Source organism: Natrix helvetica (genome assembly GCF_964273705.1).
Source record: "Natrix helvetica genome assembly, chromosome: 7".
Taxonomy (NCBI): Eukaryota; Metazoa; Chordata; class Lepidosauria; order Squamata; family Natricidae; genus Natrix; species Natrix helvetica.
The window spans coordinates 8,765,756-8,787,006 of record NC_138558.1 but is presented as its reverse complement, the minus strand read 5'-3'; the positions used below and the strand labels follow the sequence as shown (position 1 = coordinate 8,787,006).

General features: G+C 42.9%; 1 protein-coding gene across 1 annotated transcript; it reads right to left on the bottom strand.

Moving 5' to 3' along the window:
- Positions 1 to 1,041: 1,041 nt before the first annotated feature.
- Positions 1,042 to 15,884, bottom strand: CCNG2 (cyclin G2). The gene is made up of 8 exons (XM_081960186.1): positions 15,515 to 15,884; positions 11,932 to 12,060; positions 10,415 to 10,552; positions 9,155 to 9,405; positions 8,051 to 8,129; positions 7,864 to 7,962; positions 5,661 to 5,866; positions 1,042 to 2,768 (listed from the first exon to the last, which is right to left on the bottom strand). The coding sequence occupies exons 2-8, from the start codon at positions 12,058 to 12,060 to the stop codon at positions 2,630 to 2,632; spliced, it is 1,041 nt and encodes a 346-aa protein (XP_081816312.1). The 5' UTR covers positions 15,515 to 15,884; the 3' UTR covers positions 1,042 to 2,629.
- Positions 15,885 to 21,251: the final 5,367 nt, after the last annotated feature.

Genomic DNA, 21,251 nt, shown 5'->3' with positions numbered 1-21,251 from the left:
GAATGGAAGGATTGATATTCCTTGCAGACAGCTGGCCATTCGCATCCTTTTAGAGTCATTGAGGCCACTTGGAGGACATAAACTTCCAAGTGGCCTCAACGACCCTCTAAAAGGATGCAAAGGACCAGCGGTCTGCAAGGAGTATCAATCCTTCCATTCCCCACCATCCAGTCAGAGGTGAAGAAGCTTCTTGGATGAGAAGCGAAACGTCTTCAAAGAAAAAAAAAAACAGAAAATCCAGTTGCTTCCTGAAAAAAGCACCTTTGGGACAACCGCGTAGAATTTCCAGTCATGCCTACAATCCTATGATTAAAATTCAGATGCTTGACGACTCATATTTATGACGGTTGCAGTGTCCAAGGGTCATGTGATTCCCTTTGGCAACCTTCTGACAAAGCAAAGTCAATGGGGAAGCCGGCTTCATTTGACGTTACTCACTTAATAACCGCGATTCACTTAACGACTGTGGTGAGAAAGGTGGAAAAGTGGGGCAAAACTCACTTAAGAATTCTCTCGCTTAACAACCGAAACTTTGGGACTCCATTCTGGTTGTAAGGACTACTTGTGGACACGATAGCCAGGTTAGGATATGGATTTGATTGGCTATGTCAGGGGTGTCCAAACTTGGCAACTTTAAGACTTGTGGACTTCAGCTCTCAGAATTCCCCAGCCAGCAGAGCTGGCTGGGGAATTCTGGGAGCTGAAGTCCACAAGTCTTAAAGTTGCCAAGTTTGGACACCCCTGGGCTATGTAATCACTCTCCTAAAAATCACTTTATTTTCCACCAGGTTATTTTGTTAAATGCATCTAGTCTGGTTACACGTCCTGCAGGATATATCAATATCAAGGATGGTATTAAAAATCTCTCCAAGAAATCGAGGGTAAGTTCATCACAATTTTGTTAATTTTTTTTCTTCGCTTTAGGAAGTGCCATCCTTGTTCTAATTAAGGTTGCCTTAGCTAGAAGTTAACCACTTCTTTAACGATGTGTTCTGGTTTCCGATTTTGTCCCGTTATACCAAAATCACCACAGACTCAAGGTAGGAAAAAAGAAAAGCATTTGGTTTTATTGAACAGAAGCAGAGAGAGAATCTTGAGTTATTTTTGAGCAAAAATAGCTTTCAAAAAAAAAAAAAAAAACATTCGGACACAATCTGGTCGTACCAGCCCCCACCCCACCCCGCCTTCCATATACATTATTTATATCATATACAAGGTATAATAAATTAATATCTACATGCAACATATAGAAAGGAACGTACACCGTAAAAAATACAATATTTTTCAGCTTATTTTGTTTTTTAAGTTTTTTTTTTACAGGTTTTAATTTACATTTTTACACTTTTTTGTAAACGGGTTTTTTTTCTTTATAAAAATCAGATCACACCACACGCTATCAAACAGTCACCTCTGCCTACGTGAGAAAAACACACAAAGGATCCTAACTTTATTGCCGCTTCATTTCAACCACAGCATTGCCTTCACATTATTAATACAGACTAAACGACTTCTTGTGCTTACTTTGCATATATTTGAAGGAATTAAAGTCAAGCAACCATCAAGTCTGTGTTTTAAGGGGAAGGAAAAAGGCAAGCAATTAAATGTAATGACAACCGTTTTATCAACTTCACATTTATCAAAACGTCTCCATTGTCAACTGCTTTTCCACGAACCATTTTCACTTAAGCATGCAAAAGTTAATGATTATAGATTTACTTAATAACAAGGTAAAAGAAATACTGAAATCAGCTAACGGGAGGGACAGTGGACTTTATACTGAAATCCAGTACTTTCTAAATTTTAATAGTATGGTTTATTTATTTATTTAAAAAAAAAACAGTAACACTAAGGTTTGCTAAAAACAATTTGTTTCCTAATTTGAGGATTTGAAAGCTCATCTTTAGAAATCTTAAACACTAAAATATGCTTCAGCACATTGATGTGGATTGGTTTTGCGTTTTTTAAAAACAAAGCAGCTCATTTATTTCTATTTTAAAAAAAACACCACCAGCATTTGTGATTAAAACAAGCCTCCTGAAACCGAAGTATTTCTCCAGGAATACTTTCTTTAAAATAATACATAACCCCAAATCGCGTTATAAAATCTTTTCAGAAAAGAAATTCATACGTTCTCTGAAATTTTGTCTATCCACCAAAAATGCTCAGATTCAACCTATTTTTTTCTCCAGCAGAAAATGTTCAGCACACAGCCAAGCTTTGAAGCTCTCTTGTGATCTGGGTGGCAAATCTGTGCTCCTGTGATCGTTTTCTCGCCGAGAACAAAGGTTTTAAATGGTTCATTTGATCCCTTCATGCCACATCAGACTTACCATCATACAAAGGTAAAAAAAAGCACAATACGTATTTTGAGTACTCCATGAGATCTTGTACCAAAAGTACAAGGGATGCTAAGATCAGCTTTTGTTTTTTCCTCCCAACCAGCGGCGTTGATTTCGACCCCCAGAATTCTCAGCTGCAACAACCGTGGGGTTTTTTTTGGGGGGGGGAGGGGGGGAGGCACTGAAGATTCTGGGGGTAGAAACCGGCCCTTGGAAGGCACCCCAGTTGGGAGAGGGCTGGTTCAGATACTTATTGCCTAAAAATACTATGATGTGCTTAAGAGCTCAGCCTAGCAGACGGAGTCGAAGGAAAGAGCCTGCCACTTGGATTTTGGTTTGAGGTCAAAAAAGAAGGCGCCCCCTCCGTCGCTGGAAGGAGAGCTGCTGAGGCTGTCTTCTCCACAGCTCATGTCTTCACAAGAGTCCTCACTGCGAAAGAAAACGGGGAAGCTAATTAGCAATCGCGAAGAAAGGTTAAAAAAAAAAAGTAATCAGTTATGGGTACAGGCAGTTGTCGACTTAAGAGCAGTTCGCTCTCGGTTACAACGGCACTGAAAAAAAGTGACTTATGACTATTTTTCACATTTATGACCGTTGCCTTGTGGTCACGTGATTAACATTGAGATGCTTGACAATGGACTCCCATTTACGACAGTTTGCAGTGCCTTGTGATCACATTTTGCGATTCATTTAACAACCGTGTTGCTAGTTTTAACAACTGCAGTGGTTCACTGCACATAAAATGGGGCAGAACTCACTTAAGAAACGCCTCACTTAGCAACATAAATTTTGGGCTCAATTGTGGTCGTACGTTACCCACCATGTTTCCCTGAAAATAGGACAGGGTCTTATTTTCTTTTGACACCCCCCCCCCCGAAATAAGCCCTTGGCCTTGTTTTCGGGGAGGTCTTATTATTTTTGAAGCGCAGGAGGCGGCGAGCGTGGTCACCTCATGGCTGCTGCTATGTTGCAATATTTTTGGGGAGGGCTTATTTTAGCGCATGCGCTCAAAAGCCAGACTGGGCTTATTATCCAGGGAGGTCTTATTTTCGGGGAAACAGGGTATATTCATCACATATTATTCTCTTCTGAGTCAGCCAAGTCATTGTACTTTCTTCCTTACCAAAGTATTTTTTTTATTAAATATGTTCAATTTTCTAGCAAACTCTGCACCTAACCATATATTTGAATGAGTGAGAAATTTGGCTTTGCAAGCTTCAGGATTTTAAGCGCAAAAGTGAAAACAATTCTGAACACCAGTCGCTTATGTTATTAAACACTTAAGAGGACATGAACTTTCCCTAAGAATCTCAGGTAGATCTCCTTAATAGTTCATTTATTTATATTTTATATTTTTACCCCACACAGTTCATGAGTTGCTGGCAAGGCTATAAACTAGTGGTGAAATTCAGATTTTTTTTACTACCGGTTCTGTGGGGGTGGCTTGGTGGGGGTGGCAGGGGAAGGATACTGCAAAACCTCCATTCCCACCCCCACTCTGGGGCCAGCCAGAGGTGGCATTTGCTGGTTCTCCAAACAACCCAAAATTTCCGCTACTGGTTCTCTAGAACCTGTCAGAACTTGCTGGATTTCACCCCTGCTATAAACTTAAGGAACATTCTTTCACCTTTGGTGGGAACATAATCAGTTTCTTGAGTTGGATTCGTTACATGTATTTGATGGCCCAAAAATTAAAATTGCAAATGAAAAAAAAAACTGACTAAGTTTCTACATCTAGCTGCCAAATTAGTTATTGCTAAACAATGGAACTCTTCAGATAGTATCTCAGCAGATAAGGAGGTAATGTTTAGCTTTGTCTGAAAGAGCCTTTGATAAAATCCACTGTATGACATAGTGAATTGCTGTTTTACAAGGAATTGTGAGAGTTACTTGTATACAGGAGATAAGCATCCAGGCAACAGCTGGTATCAAATGTTAGGTGCATTTTAAAATGTACCACCCTAGTTATCTTTTGAAATTAGGTAGATGGACAGGCAGACAAACAAGAGCGGAATCATGGAAGATAATTGCAAATGATTTCCATGCTTTGCTTAGAAAACGACATGGCCATATTCACATTGTAATCACCTGCACAATGCAAGGGAGACTTAATGTAAGTTTTGAAATACGATGCTTTGAAAAATCAGGTAGCATGATTTAAAGGACGGCTGTCCGCTCCATTAGACTCTAGGCAGCTGACACCATTCTACTGTTGTTAGAAAGGGACGTGCGAATTCAGCAGTGCTGTTAATTATTTTATCCCACCCTGATCTTCAGTCTCATTAGCTCAATTGTGTACTTAACTACTCATCTCATTACCACTGTGACAAAAAGAAATCTCACTGGCGAACAAGAGAAGTCAGCTCTGCCAATCTGCATGCCATCTTATTTTAAAGCATGGGGGAAGATGGAAGATAGCATGATAACCAACGATCCATGGAAGAACTAATTGCTGTGGTCTTGGAAAAACCAACTCACAATTAGCTAGATCTCTGTGCAAACACGAGACTTAAGCCAAAGTACACACACAGCGTTAAGCAAGCTGAGAATTTTGTCAGGAGAATGGAAAAGCCATTCCCTTTGCACATATGTGCTACTCATTCCCGACTTTAGGGGGCTGTACTTATCACTGTTTTAAAGCCAGCACTGTCCAAAGATGTCTCCGTGATCATGTGGCCAGCATGACTAAATGCCGAAGGCGCACGGAACGCTGTTACCTTCCCACCAAAGGTGGTTCCTATTTTTCTACTTGTATTTTTACATGCTTTTGAACTGCTAGGTTGGCAGAAGCTGGGACAAGTAACGGGAGCTCACTCCGTCACGCAGCGCTAGGGATTCGAAACGCTGAACTACTGACTTTTCTGATCGACAAGCTCAGCACCTTAGCAACTGAGCCACCGCGTCCCCTAGTTTACTCTACTAGGCCCTCTCTAAACATACACCCCATCTTCTCCAGCAAAGTAAATATAATCCAACTCTTCTCAGGTTGGTTTAGTCTGACAATACAAAAAAAAATAATGCCCATTACTTATTTTTCCAAGTTAGGATTTTCTAAATGTGATTTTGTGAGGTCTAATGCGGAGTCATGGTCTCTCCATCAATGCCACAGAAACACATACATGACCATCAAAACCAACAAACATATCCTTTACCCTTAAATACACCTCATTTTATTTTTCTAAATGCCAGCATAGGAAATGGTAGCTGATGGGCCTTCTGTCTGCATTGACACTATTGAAACGAAGTTATGCTTAAGTTACTGGAACCGACTACATGCCGTTGGGCCAATCACAGAGGAAGCCCAAGAGCGTGTTTACCTACCTCTCGCTTTCGTCAAAGCACCCGGCCTCTGGGATGGTGGGCAGCTCAGGAACACTATAGTAGCTGTTTTGAAGATTCTGGGCAGTGCGCCTTGAAACAATCCAGACGAGCTTTTTATGGTCCGGCTTGCAACAGGCGGGGGAGGCATAATCCGCTAAGCATTTTGAGACCAGCTCTCTCCAATAGAGTAGGTCACTGTCGCTTATCTGGGGAGGAGAAAGGTCCACGTATGATTCTTTGTTTTTTTTTAACAAAGTTATTTCACCAATCAACTACAGCTGCCGTTCTATTCGCATTAAGTTGATTGTAAACCAAGCTGTACACACCCGACGTAAGATTTATATCAGGGGTATCAAACTCAAGGCCCACAGGACGAATGCAGCCTGTGGGGTGCTTAATTCTGGCCTGCGGGGCAGCCGTGGAAGTGGCAAAGGACTGGCCCGCAGTGCCTCTGCCAGTGAAAAGCCCCCCCACCCCCTGGGGCCTGTTTTCAGCATGGACATCCTCCAGAAGCCCTCTGCCAGTGAAAATGGAGCCCAGGGCAGGGGGGCTGCGCTCCTCTGGAGGATAAGGGTTTGGTGCTTTTCCTGGTCTCGCCTTCCTCCACCGGAGGCAATGGATCCTCCCAGCCCCGCTGGATCACCATAGGTGCCCCCGATATGAGTAATGTCGAGCTGGTCATGCCCGCCCCCCTGTCATGCCCCCTCCCCTCCAGCTTAAACACAACCCTGATGCGAACCCTCAATGAAATCAAGTTGGACACCCCTGGTCAATACAGCTCAGCCTATAAATCAACCGCGGGTGCTCCGTTGCTGGAGGTGTTCAAGATCGGACAACCGTTTGTTTGGAGTTCTAGAAGGACTCCTGCCGTGGGCAAGGGCTTGAACTAGAAGACTTCCAAGGTCCCTTCCAGCTGGATGATTCTATGAACTCTATGATTCTATGAACTCTATGATTCTATGAACTCGAATCACATTTGTCCCAAGAAAATTCCCTGGCTTTGACAGAGCCCACATACAGGTGGTCCTCGACTTACAACAGTTCACTTAGTGACCGTTCAAAGTCTCAACGGCACTGAAAAAAAAGTGACTTATGACTGTTTTTCACACATACGACCGCTGCAGGATCCCCATGGTGACGTTATCAAAATTCGGATGCTTTGCAACTGACTCGCATTTATGACGATTGCAGTGTCCCGGGGTCAACCTTTTGCAACCCAAAGTGAACAGAGAAGCCAGGCTCACTTAACAACCATGTCACCAACCTAACAACTGCAGCGGTTCACTTAACGACCGTGGCAAGCAAAAGTCATAAAACGGGGCAAAACATTCACGTAACCAAGGTCTCACTTAGCAATAGAAATTTGGGGCTCCGCAGCGGTCAAGGACTACCTGTACATATGAGACTGAGTGGAAATGCAGTCGGAAAGATGTGTTGAGAAAATAACATCCATGTGATACGAAGCAACGTTTAGCATAACACAAGAGGTGTCAAACACAATTTCATTGAGGGCCTCATTAGGGTTATGTTTGACCTTGGAGGACGTGTGTGTGTGGGGGTGGGCATGGTGGGCATTTGACGCAGGCTCAAGATTTTCCAGGCAGAAAAGCTATTTGTATTTTTATTCTTCAACTAATAATCAAATACAACAGCACAAATAACATGATAATACAAGACCTAACAACAGAGGTAAATTTCCAGGACGGTAAATAGAAATGGCTGTCAATTGTAGATTGTTGATTGTAGATTAAATAGACCTACAGTATGTAAAATCTGGCATTAAACTGTAGTATTATCCTAGGATGTTGCTTGTTTTCTATCCAGATCAGGCACTTACGTGAGGCCACATAATTGTAATCCAGTCCACTCGAGTCCTCCTGCAGCACTCTGCCAGCCAAAAATGGGCCACGCAGGGCCTCCATGCAGCCCGTTTTCGGCGAGCAGAGTGCTGCGGGAACATGCACTTCCCCCAAGGTGAATGGGGAAAAGTCTATCTTCTATAAATAGGTCAGGAATTATTTATACTCCAGGAAGATACAATTTCTCCCCAAATAATCTACCTTCAAAACAGGAGGGGCGTCCTCCTCTCTAGAGTTTAAAAAATAAACATTTATTTCCGAATCAACTCTATTATTTCCCCCCCACCCCCAAAAGGCGTACACAGGACGGCTGGAGGAAGGGTTAGTGAGTGCTTCTCTCTTACCTTGGACTGCTTCTGAACACACAGAAGAATCTCAAACAACTCAATGGATTTCAGCGTCTGCACTTCCAGAGAGAGAAGGCACAGGGCCAAAATGGATGGCTGAAGGGACAAAAATACACATTCGGCTCAGAAAGTCGGTCCCCGACCCTCAACTTTTATATTGTGAGCGGTTTTATTTCAAACTTACTTTCGCTTTTGAAAAAACAAGTCGGCAGTTACAAGCTTTAAGTTGTGCTTCCAGTTTGTCGAGATTCAACAGCTCTTTCCTGTAAAGGATCACAATAGCAAAAGGTTACTGCGGGATGCACATCTTGCATTGTGACTGAGTTCATTAAACTCATTAAATCAGAAACTACTGCATCAAATGATGTCTTAGCACCATCTGTAAATCTAAAGTCTGAAAATGCATAATGCACCAATTTGATTTCCAAATAAAACACGACAAGATGCCTAGATACAACCATATTGACTTATCTCATTCTACATATAGCAAAGATTCTACTCTATAGCAAAGATTGGAAAGAAAGAAATCAGAGTGTTAACAAGGATACAGGTAGTCCTCAACTCACAACCAGTCACTTAACGACTGTTGTAAGTTACAACAGACCCTGAAAATGGGACATGAGCCAGATTCTAAGTTCTCATGTCAGCCACTCCATCAGTCACGTGACTCCGTTCTGGGTGCTCGGCAACAGGCCCACACTTACACCTTTGTGGCACCCCATGGTCAAATTACCACAAACTACAACATTTCCCTGGAAACTGGCATTTACATCTGGCTAAAAGTGAACAATGTATTCACTTTAACAAATTGCAGCGTTCCCTTCATGACCACAATGTTTGCTTAACGACTGCTGCAAAAAATGTTTGCAAAGCTGGGCGTCATTACAAGCTCAGTGCCGACCATCGTAGCTTACGATCGAAATTTCGGCTCCATGGTAGTGCTAAGCAGAGGTGGCATTCAGCAGGTTCTGACCAGTTCTGGAGAACCGGTAGTGGAAATTTTGAGTAGTTTGGAGAACTGGTATAAATATCATCTCTAACTGGCCCCGACCCATCTATTCTCTGCCTCCTGAATCCCAGCTGACCGGGAGGGAATGGGGATTTTGCAGTATCCTTCCTGTCCCGCCCACCAAGCCATGCCATGCCCACCAAGCCACGCCCACAGAACTGGTAGTAAAAAAATTTGAATCCCATCACTGGTGCTAAGTCAAGGACTGTCTGTACTGCCTGCTTCAATCTTTTTTTAAAAAAAACTGGAAACGAAGGTATTAAACGGAGCCAACGGTACCTTTCTGAGGTATGGCAGAGTACAATAGTATGGTATAAGTGCAAAAAAGTTAAGGCAGTAGTTGCTTTGAAGTCAAAGTGCAGTTTTTCCGATATGATTTTTTCCATCCGCTTTAGATCAGAAACGGTGCATTTGCATTGGCTAATCCGGATGACATCATGCAGAGACGGGATGCTGCCTTCCTCCTCCACCTGTTGCGCAGCCAGCTGGAAACAACAGACTCCAATGCAGGATAAATGCTTAGGTTTCACCTGAGTCAAAGGAAAACCGCCTGATGAATAACCAGCTACTCAACAAGGTTGACTTTTTAAAATGTTGCAAGTCCATTTATTTCACGGTTCAATTTTAGTTGTCAGAGTGATAAGCAGCATTAAATGAGAAAGCCTGCAATACTCTTAAATCCACTCAACATTCCACTAATAACAGGCATTTCCCACAATTTCAGCCAATGCTCATGTGGCCTTACTGGAGGCTCGTACATAAAATATATCATTGGCCCTATAAAAAATGGCACATAACTGAGGTTCGAATGAAAGAAAAATTAAGAGACAAAGAAAAGAAAAATATGAAAATACACTTGAAAGATGGCACAATTTTAATATATAACATACTAACTCATAATCCAGCGTTGTTCGGGTATTTATTTATAGGGGGGGAAATGTCTGGACCAAATGTAATTTCTAATGTTGGATTTTCTCCCTTATCAGAGGGAGCCCCCTTGTGGAGTACTCTGAAGCCATTACCATGGCAACTCCACTGTGTTGTGCAGTAGAAGCCATTTTACGGCAGTATAGTAGAAGCCATTTTAAGGCAGGCACAACAGGCTGTATCTTAACAGAACACAGACACCCCCCCCCCCCCAAGGGGTGTCTTACCCCCAGAGGGTAAGTCATCTGTGTACCAACTTTGGTTGAAATTGCTCGAGGCGTTCCAGAGTTATGCTGGAACATACACACACACGGCTGTATGTATGTATGCATGTATGTACGCATGCATGTAGAAAGAAAGAAAGAAAGAAAGAAAGAAAGGAAGGAAGGAAGGAAGGAAGGAAGGAAGGAAGGAAGGAAGGAAGAAAGAAAGAAAGAAAGAACACATAGAACAGAATAGAACAGATTCTGAATAGTTATATGTTAGTCTAACTCCTTGGAGATAAACTAGACAAGTACCTTAAATCCAGAACAAATAGTAACGGCTGTTTATCTGTCTGCTTAATATAAAACTGAGCAAACTATGATGCAGCATTTCCTTTCCTCCAAATACCTTCATGAGTGCCAAAAACCTGTCAAGAATGTTGACAGCCAGGACAAAGGTTTCTGTGGCAAATCCAAAGAAGTTGACCAAACTCCAGAGATCTTCCACTTTTGCGTTCCTCAGCCTTGGGCATAAGGTGTTTTCATTCTGAAACGAGACAAGCAACATCTTAATGTTAGTGGCAGAACTCTGGATCAAAGGTTTTCATTGGACGATCTATACATTCTGATGAACCAGCGATGGCCAATTACTTGACAGCAGGATGAGAGAGACATAACTAAGGCGCCAAGGGGTCAGAACCAATTCTATCTGAATGCAAGTAGTTCTCGATTTATGATTGCAATTGGCCTAATTTTCTATTGCGAAGTAGTTAAACGAGTGGCACCTCGTTTTATGACCTCTGCCACAGTTGTTAAGCAAATCGCTGCAGTTGTTAAATGAATCATGTGGTCGTTAAGCAAATCTGGCTTTTCCCATTGACTTTGCTTGTCAGAAGCCGGCTGGGAAGGTTACAAATGGTGATCGCGTGACCCCAGAACAGTCATAAAGACATGCCAGTTGCCAAGTGTCCAAACTTTGACCATGGGGATGCCGTAATGGTTGTAAGTGCAAAAAAATGGTCTTAAGTCACTTTTTTCAGTGCCGTTGCAACTCTGAATGGTCGCTAAACAAATGGTTATAAATCTACCTGTAACTGTAAATTTCCTTTTCCAAATAGATTTCCTGGGAAGAACCTATCATTGCTTCTTTCAGAAACAAGGATTGCTTCATTCATTAAATAGCTAGTCTTGTGAAGAGTAATGCCCATTTCTGATTGGGCAGGTACCTTTCTCTGAGACAACGAATCATTATCCACAACTATCTCTGAACCAAGCAAAGAAACACTTGACAAATATGTAATTTCAGCTATATAAATATGTAATTTCAGCTATATACAGTCTGATCACTTCGTTTTTCAGTAAAACTGTTGGGAAGCAATGCTCCAACAGCTTTAAAAATCAATGGTAACCATCTGCTTAAATATCTATTGTAAAAGGCGGGAAGCCAATATCCAGCATTTATACTAGTTGAATAAGCCATAGTTTATTATGCTGAATTAGTACAGTTGAATAGATCCATTTTGTACAAAGCAAACAAACTGCTCTAAACAAATTATTAACATTGACAGCTTCCTGCTCTGCTGCATTAAGATCCTTCCTGTACCTCTGGCCACTTCCTCCAGAAATAAGTCATATCAGCTGAGGTTCTTCATCATCATGAGCTGCGGTGGCACAATGGTTAGAATGCAGTACTACAGGCTACTTCTGCTGATCACCAGCTGATCGACAGCAGTTTGGCAGTTCGATCCTGACCAGCTCAAGATTGACTCAGCCTTCCAGGGTGAGTAAAATGAAAACCCAGTTTGTTTGGGGCAACATGCTGACTCTGTAAACCGCTTAGAGGGGGCTGTAAAAGCACTGAGAAGAGGTATATAAGTCTAAGGGCTATTGCTATTAGACCCAAAAGGCAAACATCTATCTACTCACCTCAGTAGTGCACTCAATGAGACTCAGCCCCTTTTCCCTGGGTTGGTATTTCCGTTCCTGATCCAAATGGAGTTTAAGCTGTTTGAAGAGCCAGCTGCTCATTTGTTCTTCAGCTTCAATGTTCTTCATCTATGAAAAAAGAGAATACGTTTTCAGCGTGGTGGGCACTAAATACACAGCCAAGATTACAGTTTTCCTGAGGTGGGCTACAGCAATGTCTATTTTTGGTTCATCTATAGTGCCTTTCAAAGTCACTGTGGAATCAGGAGGCGTTACAAATGCAAAAAAAATCAATCAAATGAATCTCCATGTTGGTAGGACGTCTGCTTTTGCTTCAACAAGACTTATTTTAGTCTAGAGTATCAAAGCACAGAATAGAACTACAATACTAAATGCCAATGATAGATATAGGATTCTAGTCACTAGAATTCTTACCCCAAGGGAGCCAGACAGTAAAGACACGGGTATTCCTTTAACATCCTGATTTAATCATTTCTTCAATCATCCCATCTGTCTAACTACTAGTTTTTTTGAGTAATAAAACCATCCAATGGGGAAAGAAGAGAAAGGGAAAGACACAAAACCGAATATTCCCTCTTGCTTAAAGGACTAGGAAAAGCTTTTACACCACCGCAGAGTTAACAAAGAGGATGTTGAGGGAGGGGGAAGCATAGGAGGGCTTTGTCACGTACACACCATGACAATAACGTCCAAGAAACTGTAGAGGGCGGTAAAAGAACACAGAGATCTCCCCATTCTTGTACACTTCTTTACACACCAAATAAAGAGAGCTCAGTTTTGAGCAGATAGACATCGCCTTTAGTTAGCATTTTAACAGCCTCTCCTCAGGTTTAAGGGTCCGCATATCTCAGATTCTACCCACCTGACTTTTATGGAGGCATTGGACAATAGTCTAAAACATTTCCTGTGGTGTCTCAATCGGGCTCTTTCTCACACACGAAGGTAAACACAATTTTCAGTTGGAGTTATAAATGCAGTTTGTTTCCATTTTGTCCTAACAACCACCTTGAGCACAGATACTGTATGAACAGAAAAAAAAGGCCTACAATTCTTTTTTCTTTTTGAGGCCATATCTCCCCTGGCTCTGCCCTCAGGAACAGGACATAAAAGGATTTTAACTCAAAGCATAGGGGAGTCCACATATATGCTACCTACACAGCCAATCATATTATACACAACAATGATCCTTAACTCGGATACTTTTACAATTTCTCAATACAGAATGTTTTCTTTGACTCTGCTTTTTCCCCTCTTTGAAATACCAAAAGATACTTCCTTTGTATCAGTGCTGCTAAAACAATCTAATACTCTCTTTTCAATAAATACTTCGGCTTTAGTTCTGGGTTACCCCAAGTGACCAACTGTAACCCCCTGTTTATATTTTCCTTTCCTTTTTCTCATTCTAGAGCTCTGATCCCTAAATCCTCCCCAACCAGTCCTCCCCTCTCCATTTTAAGAACTGGAAAACCACTACGAAAGTGCTCCCAAAATGTTGTTTATTTATCCGTTATTGTGTTCGCACCAATTCACCTCTTCCTAATGACATACACAAATAAGCCTCTGCCATAGCTTTTTTTTTTTTTGCTCTGTCTTCCTTACCTTGGATTCTCTCCAGAGCAATCTCATTGCTTCTAATGCCGCCCCTTCCCTGCCACTCGAAATCAATGCAAAATTCAGATTACAAGTCCCTCCCCCTTACAGCTAAACAATACCCCAAGAGCCATCTGGCAGTCTGGCTCCCTGATCCCCCTTCCCCAACCTCACACCCATCAGACAATGCCCCCACCTTATCTAAACAGCCCAACCAATCACCAAGCTGGACAGAGGTGGTCAATTCACATCCCAAATAACACCAGGTTGAGAAAAGCAGCTTATCCTTTCACATGGTAATGGTGAGCAGTAACAGGCCTTCAAAAATGAATGTAAAAGTTTTAAATTGACATTTTAAGAATTGGGGGGGGGGGGGGGAGACCACAGATTTAGTACAGGTAGTCCTTGACTTATGACCACAACTGAGCCCAAAATTTCTGTTGCTAAGTGGAAACACTTATTAAATGAGCTTGCCTCATTTTACGACCTTTCGTGGCAGAGCCGCTAAGTGAAGTTAACTGGTTGTTAGTCACACAGTGGTTAAGTGAATCTGACTTCCCCATCGATTTTGCTTGTCAGAAGGCGATCACATGATCTCAGGACCCTGCAACCGTCATAAATATGAGTCGGTTGGCAAGCGTCTGAATTTTGATTATGTGATTGAGGGGTTGCTACAATGGTTATAAGTGTGAAAAACAGTCATAAGTCCCTTTTTTCATTGTTATTGTCACTTTGAATGGTCACTTAATGAACTCTTGTAAGTTGAGGACTACCTGCAATGCAAACTGGGCAGGATGTTTCCTCTTCCTTTTTTTATGAGTGGGGGGGGCACGAGAGATTTGGTTTCTTTACATCCCCAGGTGGCCCCACTTCCATATACAGGTAGTCCTTGACTTAAAACTGCAATGGAGACCAACATTCCTGTTGTTAAGTGAGACCTTTGTTGGATTTTGTGACCTTTCTTGCCACAGTTAAGTGTGCAAGCTACAGCTGTCAAGTTAGTAACAAGGTTGTTAAGTGAATCTGGCTTCCCCGCTTGTCTCAAGTGGTCTCCAAAGGGGACACTGCAACCGTCATAAAGGTGAATCAGTTGCCAAGTGCCCTGAATTTTGATCACGTGACTATGGGGATGCTGCAGTGATCCTAAGTGTGAAAAAACAGTCCTGTCACTTTTTTCAGACCTGTTGTAACTTTGAATGGTCACTACACTGGCTGTTGTAAGTCGAGGACTACCTGCAATATAAACTGGCCAGGATATCCCGCCCCCCTTGTTGGTTTATGTACTCTACATCAGTGGTTCCCAATGTGGGGGGGGGATTTGATTTTTAATGGGGGCAATTTGAACCTTGTTTAAACCAAGTAAATGGGCTTTTAGCCTTCCTCCCTGTGAGTAGAGTTCACTTTTTGAGTAAAGTAAGAATTCTATGTCATGGGGAGGGGGGGGCATCATGATTTTAGAGATGCTTAGGTAGGGCATGGGCCAAAAAAAGGTTGGGAACCACTGATCTACATCCAGAAACCAACCCACCCCCATCATTTTCAAAGGATCCCTGGTCAAAAGATGATATGGGGGGGGGGGGAAATCCACGGATGCCACCTCCGCCATTTGAACAAAGCTTACTTAAATTTCCATAGGGAGACACCCACCCACCCCCAGATCTAAAAGCCCCCCCTCTTCGATGAGCCCCGCCTCCCCCGACAAAGGGAACCGCGCGCAGGCGCAGAGAGACCCCTCTTCCTCTCCCCCCCCCAATCACAAATTGACAGCGATTAGCAGCTTGACAGCCGCCTCCCCCGTTTATTACCAACAGAGGGTGGGGGTGTTTTTCATCGACGTTGAGCGAGCGAGGCGAGAATAACCGACCTTTTATTTAATTAGTCAAATAAAATAATAATTCTTTTGTCTCTCCAAAGACAAATCCCCCCCCCCGGGTGGTTTTTAACTTTCCCCTCAGCTTAGGATCTGATTTACCTCTCCGCGGCGGCGGGTCTTCCTTCTTGGAGGTCGGAAGGGCCGGAGGAGGCAGACCGGGGGCTGAAGCGAAGGGAGGCGAGCGCTCCACTCCGCCGCTGCCGCAGCAACCCGCACCAGAGCCGCAGCAGCAGCGCCTCGTCGCTACCGATCCAGCGGCCCCGCATTCAGCCCCCGACGCTCCTTCGCCCTCCAGTCCCAGGTCTTCCCCCGCCGGGAGTCAGCGGACGAGCTGCGCCATGGTTCTCTTCCCTTCAGCTCCGGACGCCGTTCTGGGAGAGAACCAGTCAGAGGCGCCTCAGAGCGGCTTCAAAATGGAGTCTGCCCCCCCCTCAGGTCCGCCCCTTTCCATCACGTGACCCGCCGCTTTTGTTTTGCTCGCCTTTCCTCCATTTGTTTTTTAAGGCGGAAGGATCTACATCCCAGTGATAGGACACTCCTTCCTTCTCCCCCTCCCTCAAAAAAAAGGGAGGGAAATAAAAGGTTTAAAAAAAGAAAGAATGGAGGGTCTCCTTTTCGCCTTAGTTCCTCCGGTGGAATATTTATTAGCATTTTTCGTAAATGACCCCGGAAGGAAGGCTGTGGCGGAGGTCAGGCGATTCCTTTCCCAGCTTCTCCTGAGGCAAGAGAAGCGGAAGGACACAGTCCTTGGTCGAATCACTTCTTTTAAAGGGACAAGAGGAACCCAAAACTACTTCGGTTTGAAAAGTCCGCCCAAATGCCCGCTCTCGGATTGGCCGGCGGTGAGTGAGCGCTGATTGGATAGAAAGCGGCCCTACCTTTCCAGACATTCCTGGTCTCTGTTGTTTTGTTATTCAAAGCAGCGGAATGCTTATTGGCTGACGGTGACGCCAAACCTCTGTTCTGAGCCAATGAGATTTCTCTCTTATTTTTCACTAACCCCCCCTTCTGTTATTTATACAGCTGCGTCCAAGGGGGCGGAGCTTCACCGTCGGTTGCTCAACTGTCATTTTTGCGAGGGACGCAAAGGCGCCGTTGTTTTGGGGGGTTTTTTGGGCTCCTCCTCGTTTGAATGTTATCTTCCTTATTAGCCTTTTCATAAAGGCGCTGTTTCTTTTTTGCACTAACTCACAGAGACTACATTCTGAGAGTCCTTGACTACACGTACAATTTTTAAGAAAAATACAAACGCATTTGGAAAAAGTAATGTAACCTATAAATTTGCCATTTGTGCAATGTTACCTAGAATCAATGTTTTCTTCTTTTTTTTTAAAGACTCGCATGTAACCAGTGTCCTTTATGGTTTCGATTGTTTGCTTTCCGAGGTATCAAGTATACTAAATGTATGTATCATTTGTTTCTGAACCCGATAAAAAGATTTGACTCTCCTCTAATAAATGGGTTTTTTTGTTTTGTCTGAATTAGTTAGTGACTAGTACCCTGCTTCCCCGAAAATTAGACCTCCACGGATAATAAGCTTAATCAGGCTTTTGAGCGCATGCGCTAAAATAAGCCCTCCCCCCAAAAAATAAGCCCTCCCTGAAAATATTGCAACGCAGCAGCAGCCATGAGGTGACCACGCTCGCCGACTCCTGCACCTCAAAAATAATAAGACCGCCCTGAAAATAAGGCTAAGACCCTGTCTTATTTTCAGGGAAACACAGTATTTTCAGAAAGGCAAAGAAAAACAAATTTTTACCCTTTGTAAAGGTAAAAATGCCTCTCTCGAGTTCAGGCATCAAGTTCTTATCAGCTCCACGCCACTCGGAGTGCCTGAATTTTGAGGCAACACCATAACTTCTCAGTAAATGAAATTTATGGCTGCTTCAGTGCTATTGGCTGCTGCTGCGGTCACATGATCTTCATTTTCAACATTCCGTGACAGTTTCCCAGCCAGTCTTGCAACCCCCCACTCTTTCCGCTAGCCAGCAACTACTGCTTGCTTGCTGGAAAGTGAAAGAAGGAAAATTTCTGATGCTCCTTCTCAGATCCCCACAAGACAACTCCGTGGGGAAACTAGCTGGAAGTTAGAAGCCACTCCTGTTCTCATTACTTCCCCCCACCACCTTTGGTCATTCTTTCCTCTGTTTAGGTAAGGAAATATCTCTGAAATGATGACGCAGCAAGGCGTGGGTTATCTATTGTTATCTAGAATCAATGTTTTCTATTGTTCAAGTTTCACATGTGATCAGTCAGTGCCTTATTGTTTGATCACTTGCTTTCCGACATACCACATAAACTGTTTTGTTTCGGTATCCTATTGTAGGAAGAAATGTCCATCTAGTTCAGCACTGGAGACAAAATGGAGGCTGGAGGCTGATTGGAATGAGGGAGCATTTATTGATGAAGCAGAAGTGGTGTGATGCTGGGCAGCTGACCACATGGAGTTGAGAGTGGGGAGGTATTTATACCTTCTCTTGGGCTTTGCACTTGAACTTCCTGTTCCTGTGCAAGAACATGTATTCTATTGGCCGTTGTCAGACTCCCACGGGGCCATGTACAAATTCTAGGGGAGTTTGTCTGAGCTACATTTGGTTGAAGTTTGAACTGCTGGGGCTGGTGCAACTGAGATGATGCAGTGAAGGGGCTTTGGGTAATTCCTGTTGTGGCTGACAGCTAATCCTTCCTTTGTTGGATCTTGGGTGAAGGCATTTGCTTATGAATAGAGCTAGCTATCTCTTTATCTCTTCAGTGCTGACATCTTCTGTGGACTATTAAGGAAAGTGGGGGCTGCTTTCCATGAGCATGTTCTTCCATTTTTTCATCCAGGGAAATATAATAATCTGCCTTTTTAATATTTCTCAAATATTTCATTCTTCTAGGAGAGGCTAACTTTCTACATTAGAAAAAGACTTCATCCCTCTAATAAAGGCGTTGCTTGAGTTACATCGTGATTTGTATTTTTGGGAAGGGGAAAGATGCCTAATATTCAGGGAACAGGTCTTCAGTTCCACACAAATTTGGGGTGTTTTGAGTTTCAAGGCAACAGTGTCACAGCAGCTCTAACTTTCAGGAAGGCTGAGAAGACACCCAGCTCACCTGTTTTTAAGGATTCTGTGATCAGGATTTCCCGTTTTGAAGCAATAATTTTGACAGGCAAACATTGAGAAGGTTCATTAGTGTATATTCCATCTTCAGGAAGAAAAAAAATCCCCACCTTCATGGAAGTTCTATTTGTTTTGCCTTTTCCTGGGGCATAAAGATCTTGCTAGGAGAAAAACAAATAATAAATAATAATAATAATAAATTTAAATTTATTAGCCGCTCCCTTTCCAGACAGGACTCGGGGCGGCGTACAGTGGAGCATATAAAACATATACAACACATAAACATACATATATACAGGACATACATACACGGAGGAGGTAACAAATTTCATCACATTGGACAATTAAAAGTCACCATTAAAAATACCCCAATTGTAAAACACAATTTAAAATTTAAGGTTTTTAAAATTTAAAAGAACTGTCAGGAGGAGTAAGAAAAGTTTACGGTTGAGCCAGGCCAGATAATTGAAAGAGGTGGGTCTTCAGCTGTACACGGAAGGAGCGGAGATCGGAAGTAGTCCTGATGTCATGGGGGAGGTCATTCCACAGGGCTGGGCCCATCACAGAGAAGGCTCTGCTCCTGGGTGTCGCCCCCCGGCACTGTTTGGCGGACGGCACCCGAAGAAGTCCCTCTCTGTGTGAGCGAATTGGTCGTAGGGATGTATGGGGCAGGATGCGATCCTGCATGTAACTAGGCCCAAGTTATTAAGAAATAACTTTCTTAATCCATTGCAGTAAACATTTAAAAAAAAACTGATTAAACAGTAACAGGTTTATTCTACCTACTAAATCTTTCAGAAGCATATTCTACTTCTTTCCCTTAATAAATCTTCCAGAGCTTTAAAACTACCCAGATGTTTATCTCTGGGCCTTTGCTTACAAATAAAGGAACAGCTCCAGGGGTTTTTCCCCCCTGGTGAATTTGGGGTTTTCCAAGGAACTTGTTCCCTAGGTGATTCAAATATTGGCATATTTACTTTTTTCATTGTATTCGTTTACTGAAATTTTTACCCTGTTGTACTCTCTCAACAGCTCAGAACAATGTACGAAAAGAACATGAGGATTACAAACAACGTAATGATACAAAATAATAATAATAACAAAATCCAGTCTAAATATCTGGCTGATTGCAAACAACCATAATGTAATGTAATACCCCTCCAAGGTCTCTTTCAGTTTATATAATAACCAAAGGAAGATGAAAATAATATGTCCTTCTCAGAGGGGCCCTGTGCGCTTGCAATAAAGTTGGAAAAATACTAGCTTTTTGCCAACAGTCAGTGCCACAACCTGTGGTTCTAGTCCACCTCATGCTAGTTGTGTTTATTCTTCATCCTCCTCTAGCAGAGCTCTAGATGTTTCTTCATCCACTTCAACTCCCTCAGTTTCTCAGTAAATCACGGGGAGTTTCAGGATCCATCGGAAAAGAGGGGCCAGATGGGTACAATCTGATTCAAAACTTCAACCATCCTCTCATTCCAGGTCTTGGTTGGATTGTGTATCAAACCTTGATGGTCATCTCAACTCTAAGGTCCCTCTGGAGCCATAATGGGTCCATCAGTCACCTGGAGTAGGGGGTCTCCAACCTTGGCAACTTTAAGCCTGGTGGAGTTCAACTCCCAGAATTCCCCAGAATTTGTGAACTGTTCCTCCTTTTTTTGTATTCTGCATAAAGTTGCTAAATGAAAAAGGAAGAGTGTGATATGTATGTGTATGTATGTACCGTTGGGAGAAATATCAATCTGGGTTCAGTTCCAAGTGGGAAGCAAGACACTGGGAACATGGTGGCTGATTGGAAAGATGATTTATTGGTGAACAAGACCACATGGGTTTGAAGTCCTGGGTAGCGGACCACATGGAGTGGAGAGTGAGTGTTATTTATACTCGCTCTTGAGCTTTAAGCTTGAGCTTCCTGTTCCTGTGGGAAGAGCATGTATTCTTTTGGCTGTCAGACTCCCAAGGGGCTATGCAGGGATCACAGCTGAGGTTGTCTGAATTAAGGTTGGTTGAACCGTGGGCTGATGTAATGAAGGGGTTTGGTTGTGCCATGTGGTGAGCTCTGCTGATAGATAATCCTATTATGTCCTGGAGGGTCATGTCTTAATCCCATCACTCTGGAGCTGAGGCCTTTTGTCTTGTAGATAGGTTTTGTTGGCCCAGTCCCAGGAGTGAAATTCAGCAGGTTCTGACAGGTTCTGGAGAACTGGTAGTGGAAATTTTGAGTAGTTTGGAGAACCGGCAAATGCCACTTCTGGCTGGCCCCAGATTGGGTAGGAATGGGGATTTTACAATAACCTTCCCCCAGGAGTGGGGAGGGAATGGGGATGTTGCAGTATCCTTCCCCTGCCATGCCCACCAAGCCATGCCCACAGAACCGGCAGTAAACATTTTTAAATTTCACCACTGCCCAGTCCTCAATGGGCACCGAATATTTGCTGGGAGCAGGAGGCTGCAGAGAGCTGAGTTTCTGTCTCCCTTAAGATTTCTCTTTCTCTTTTGGAGGGAAATATAATATTCTGCCTTTTCAATATTTCCTCAAACATTTCACACTTCTAGGAGGGGAGGGTGCTAACTTTCTTCAGTAGCATATGTAAATCTTTATGAAGGTTTTCCCCTACCAATATACTATAATGTTTTTTATATTATGTATAGCTATACAATTGTAATTTTCTTTAATTTCTACACATCAGAACTTCTGATATTATTTATCCTCCTTCCCAGCATCAGCC

Bases quoted from the DNA above. Each gene is read 5' to 3' on its own strand.
- CCNG2 (XM_081960186.1), bottom strand. From the start codon at position 12,060: ATGAAGAACATTGAAGCTGAAGAACAAATGAGCAGCTGGCTCTTCAAA. The intron at 8,130-9,154 runs GTACCGTTGGCT...GATCCTTTACAG, and splicing joins CTCTGCCATACCTCAGAAAG to GAAAGAGCTGTTGAATCTCG. The intron at 2,769-5,660 runs GTAGGTAAACAC...TTTCTTTCGCAG, and splicing joins TGCTTTGACGAAAGCGAGAG to TGAGGACTCTTGTGAAGACA.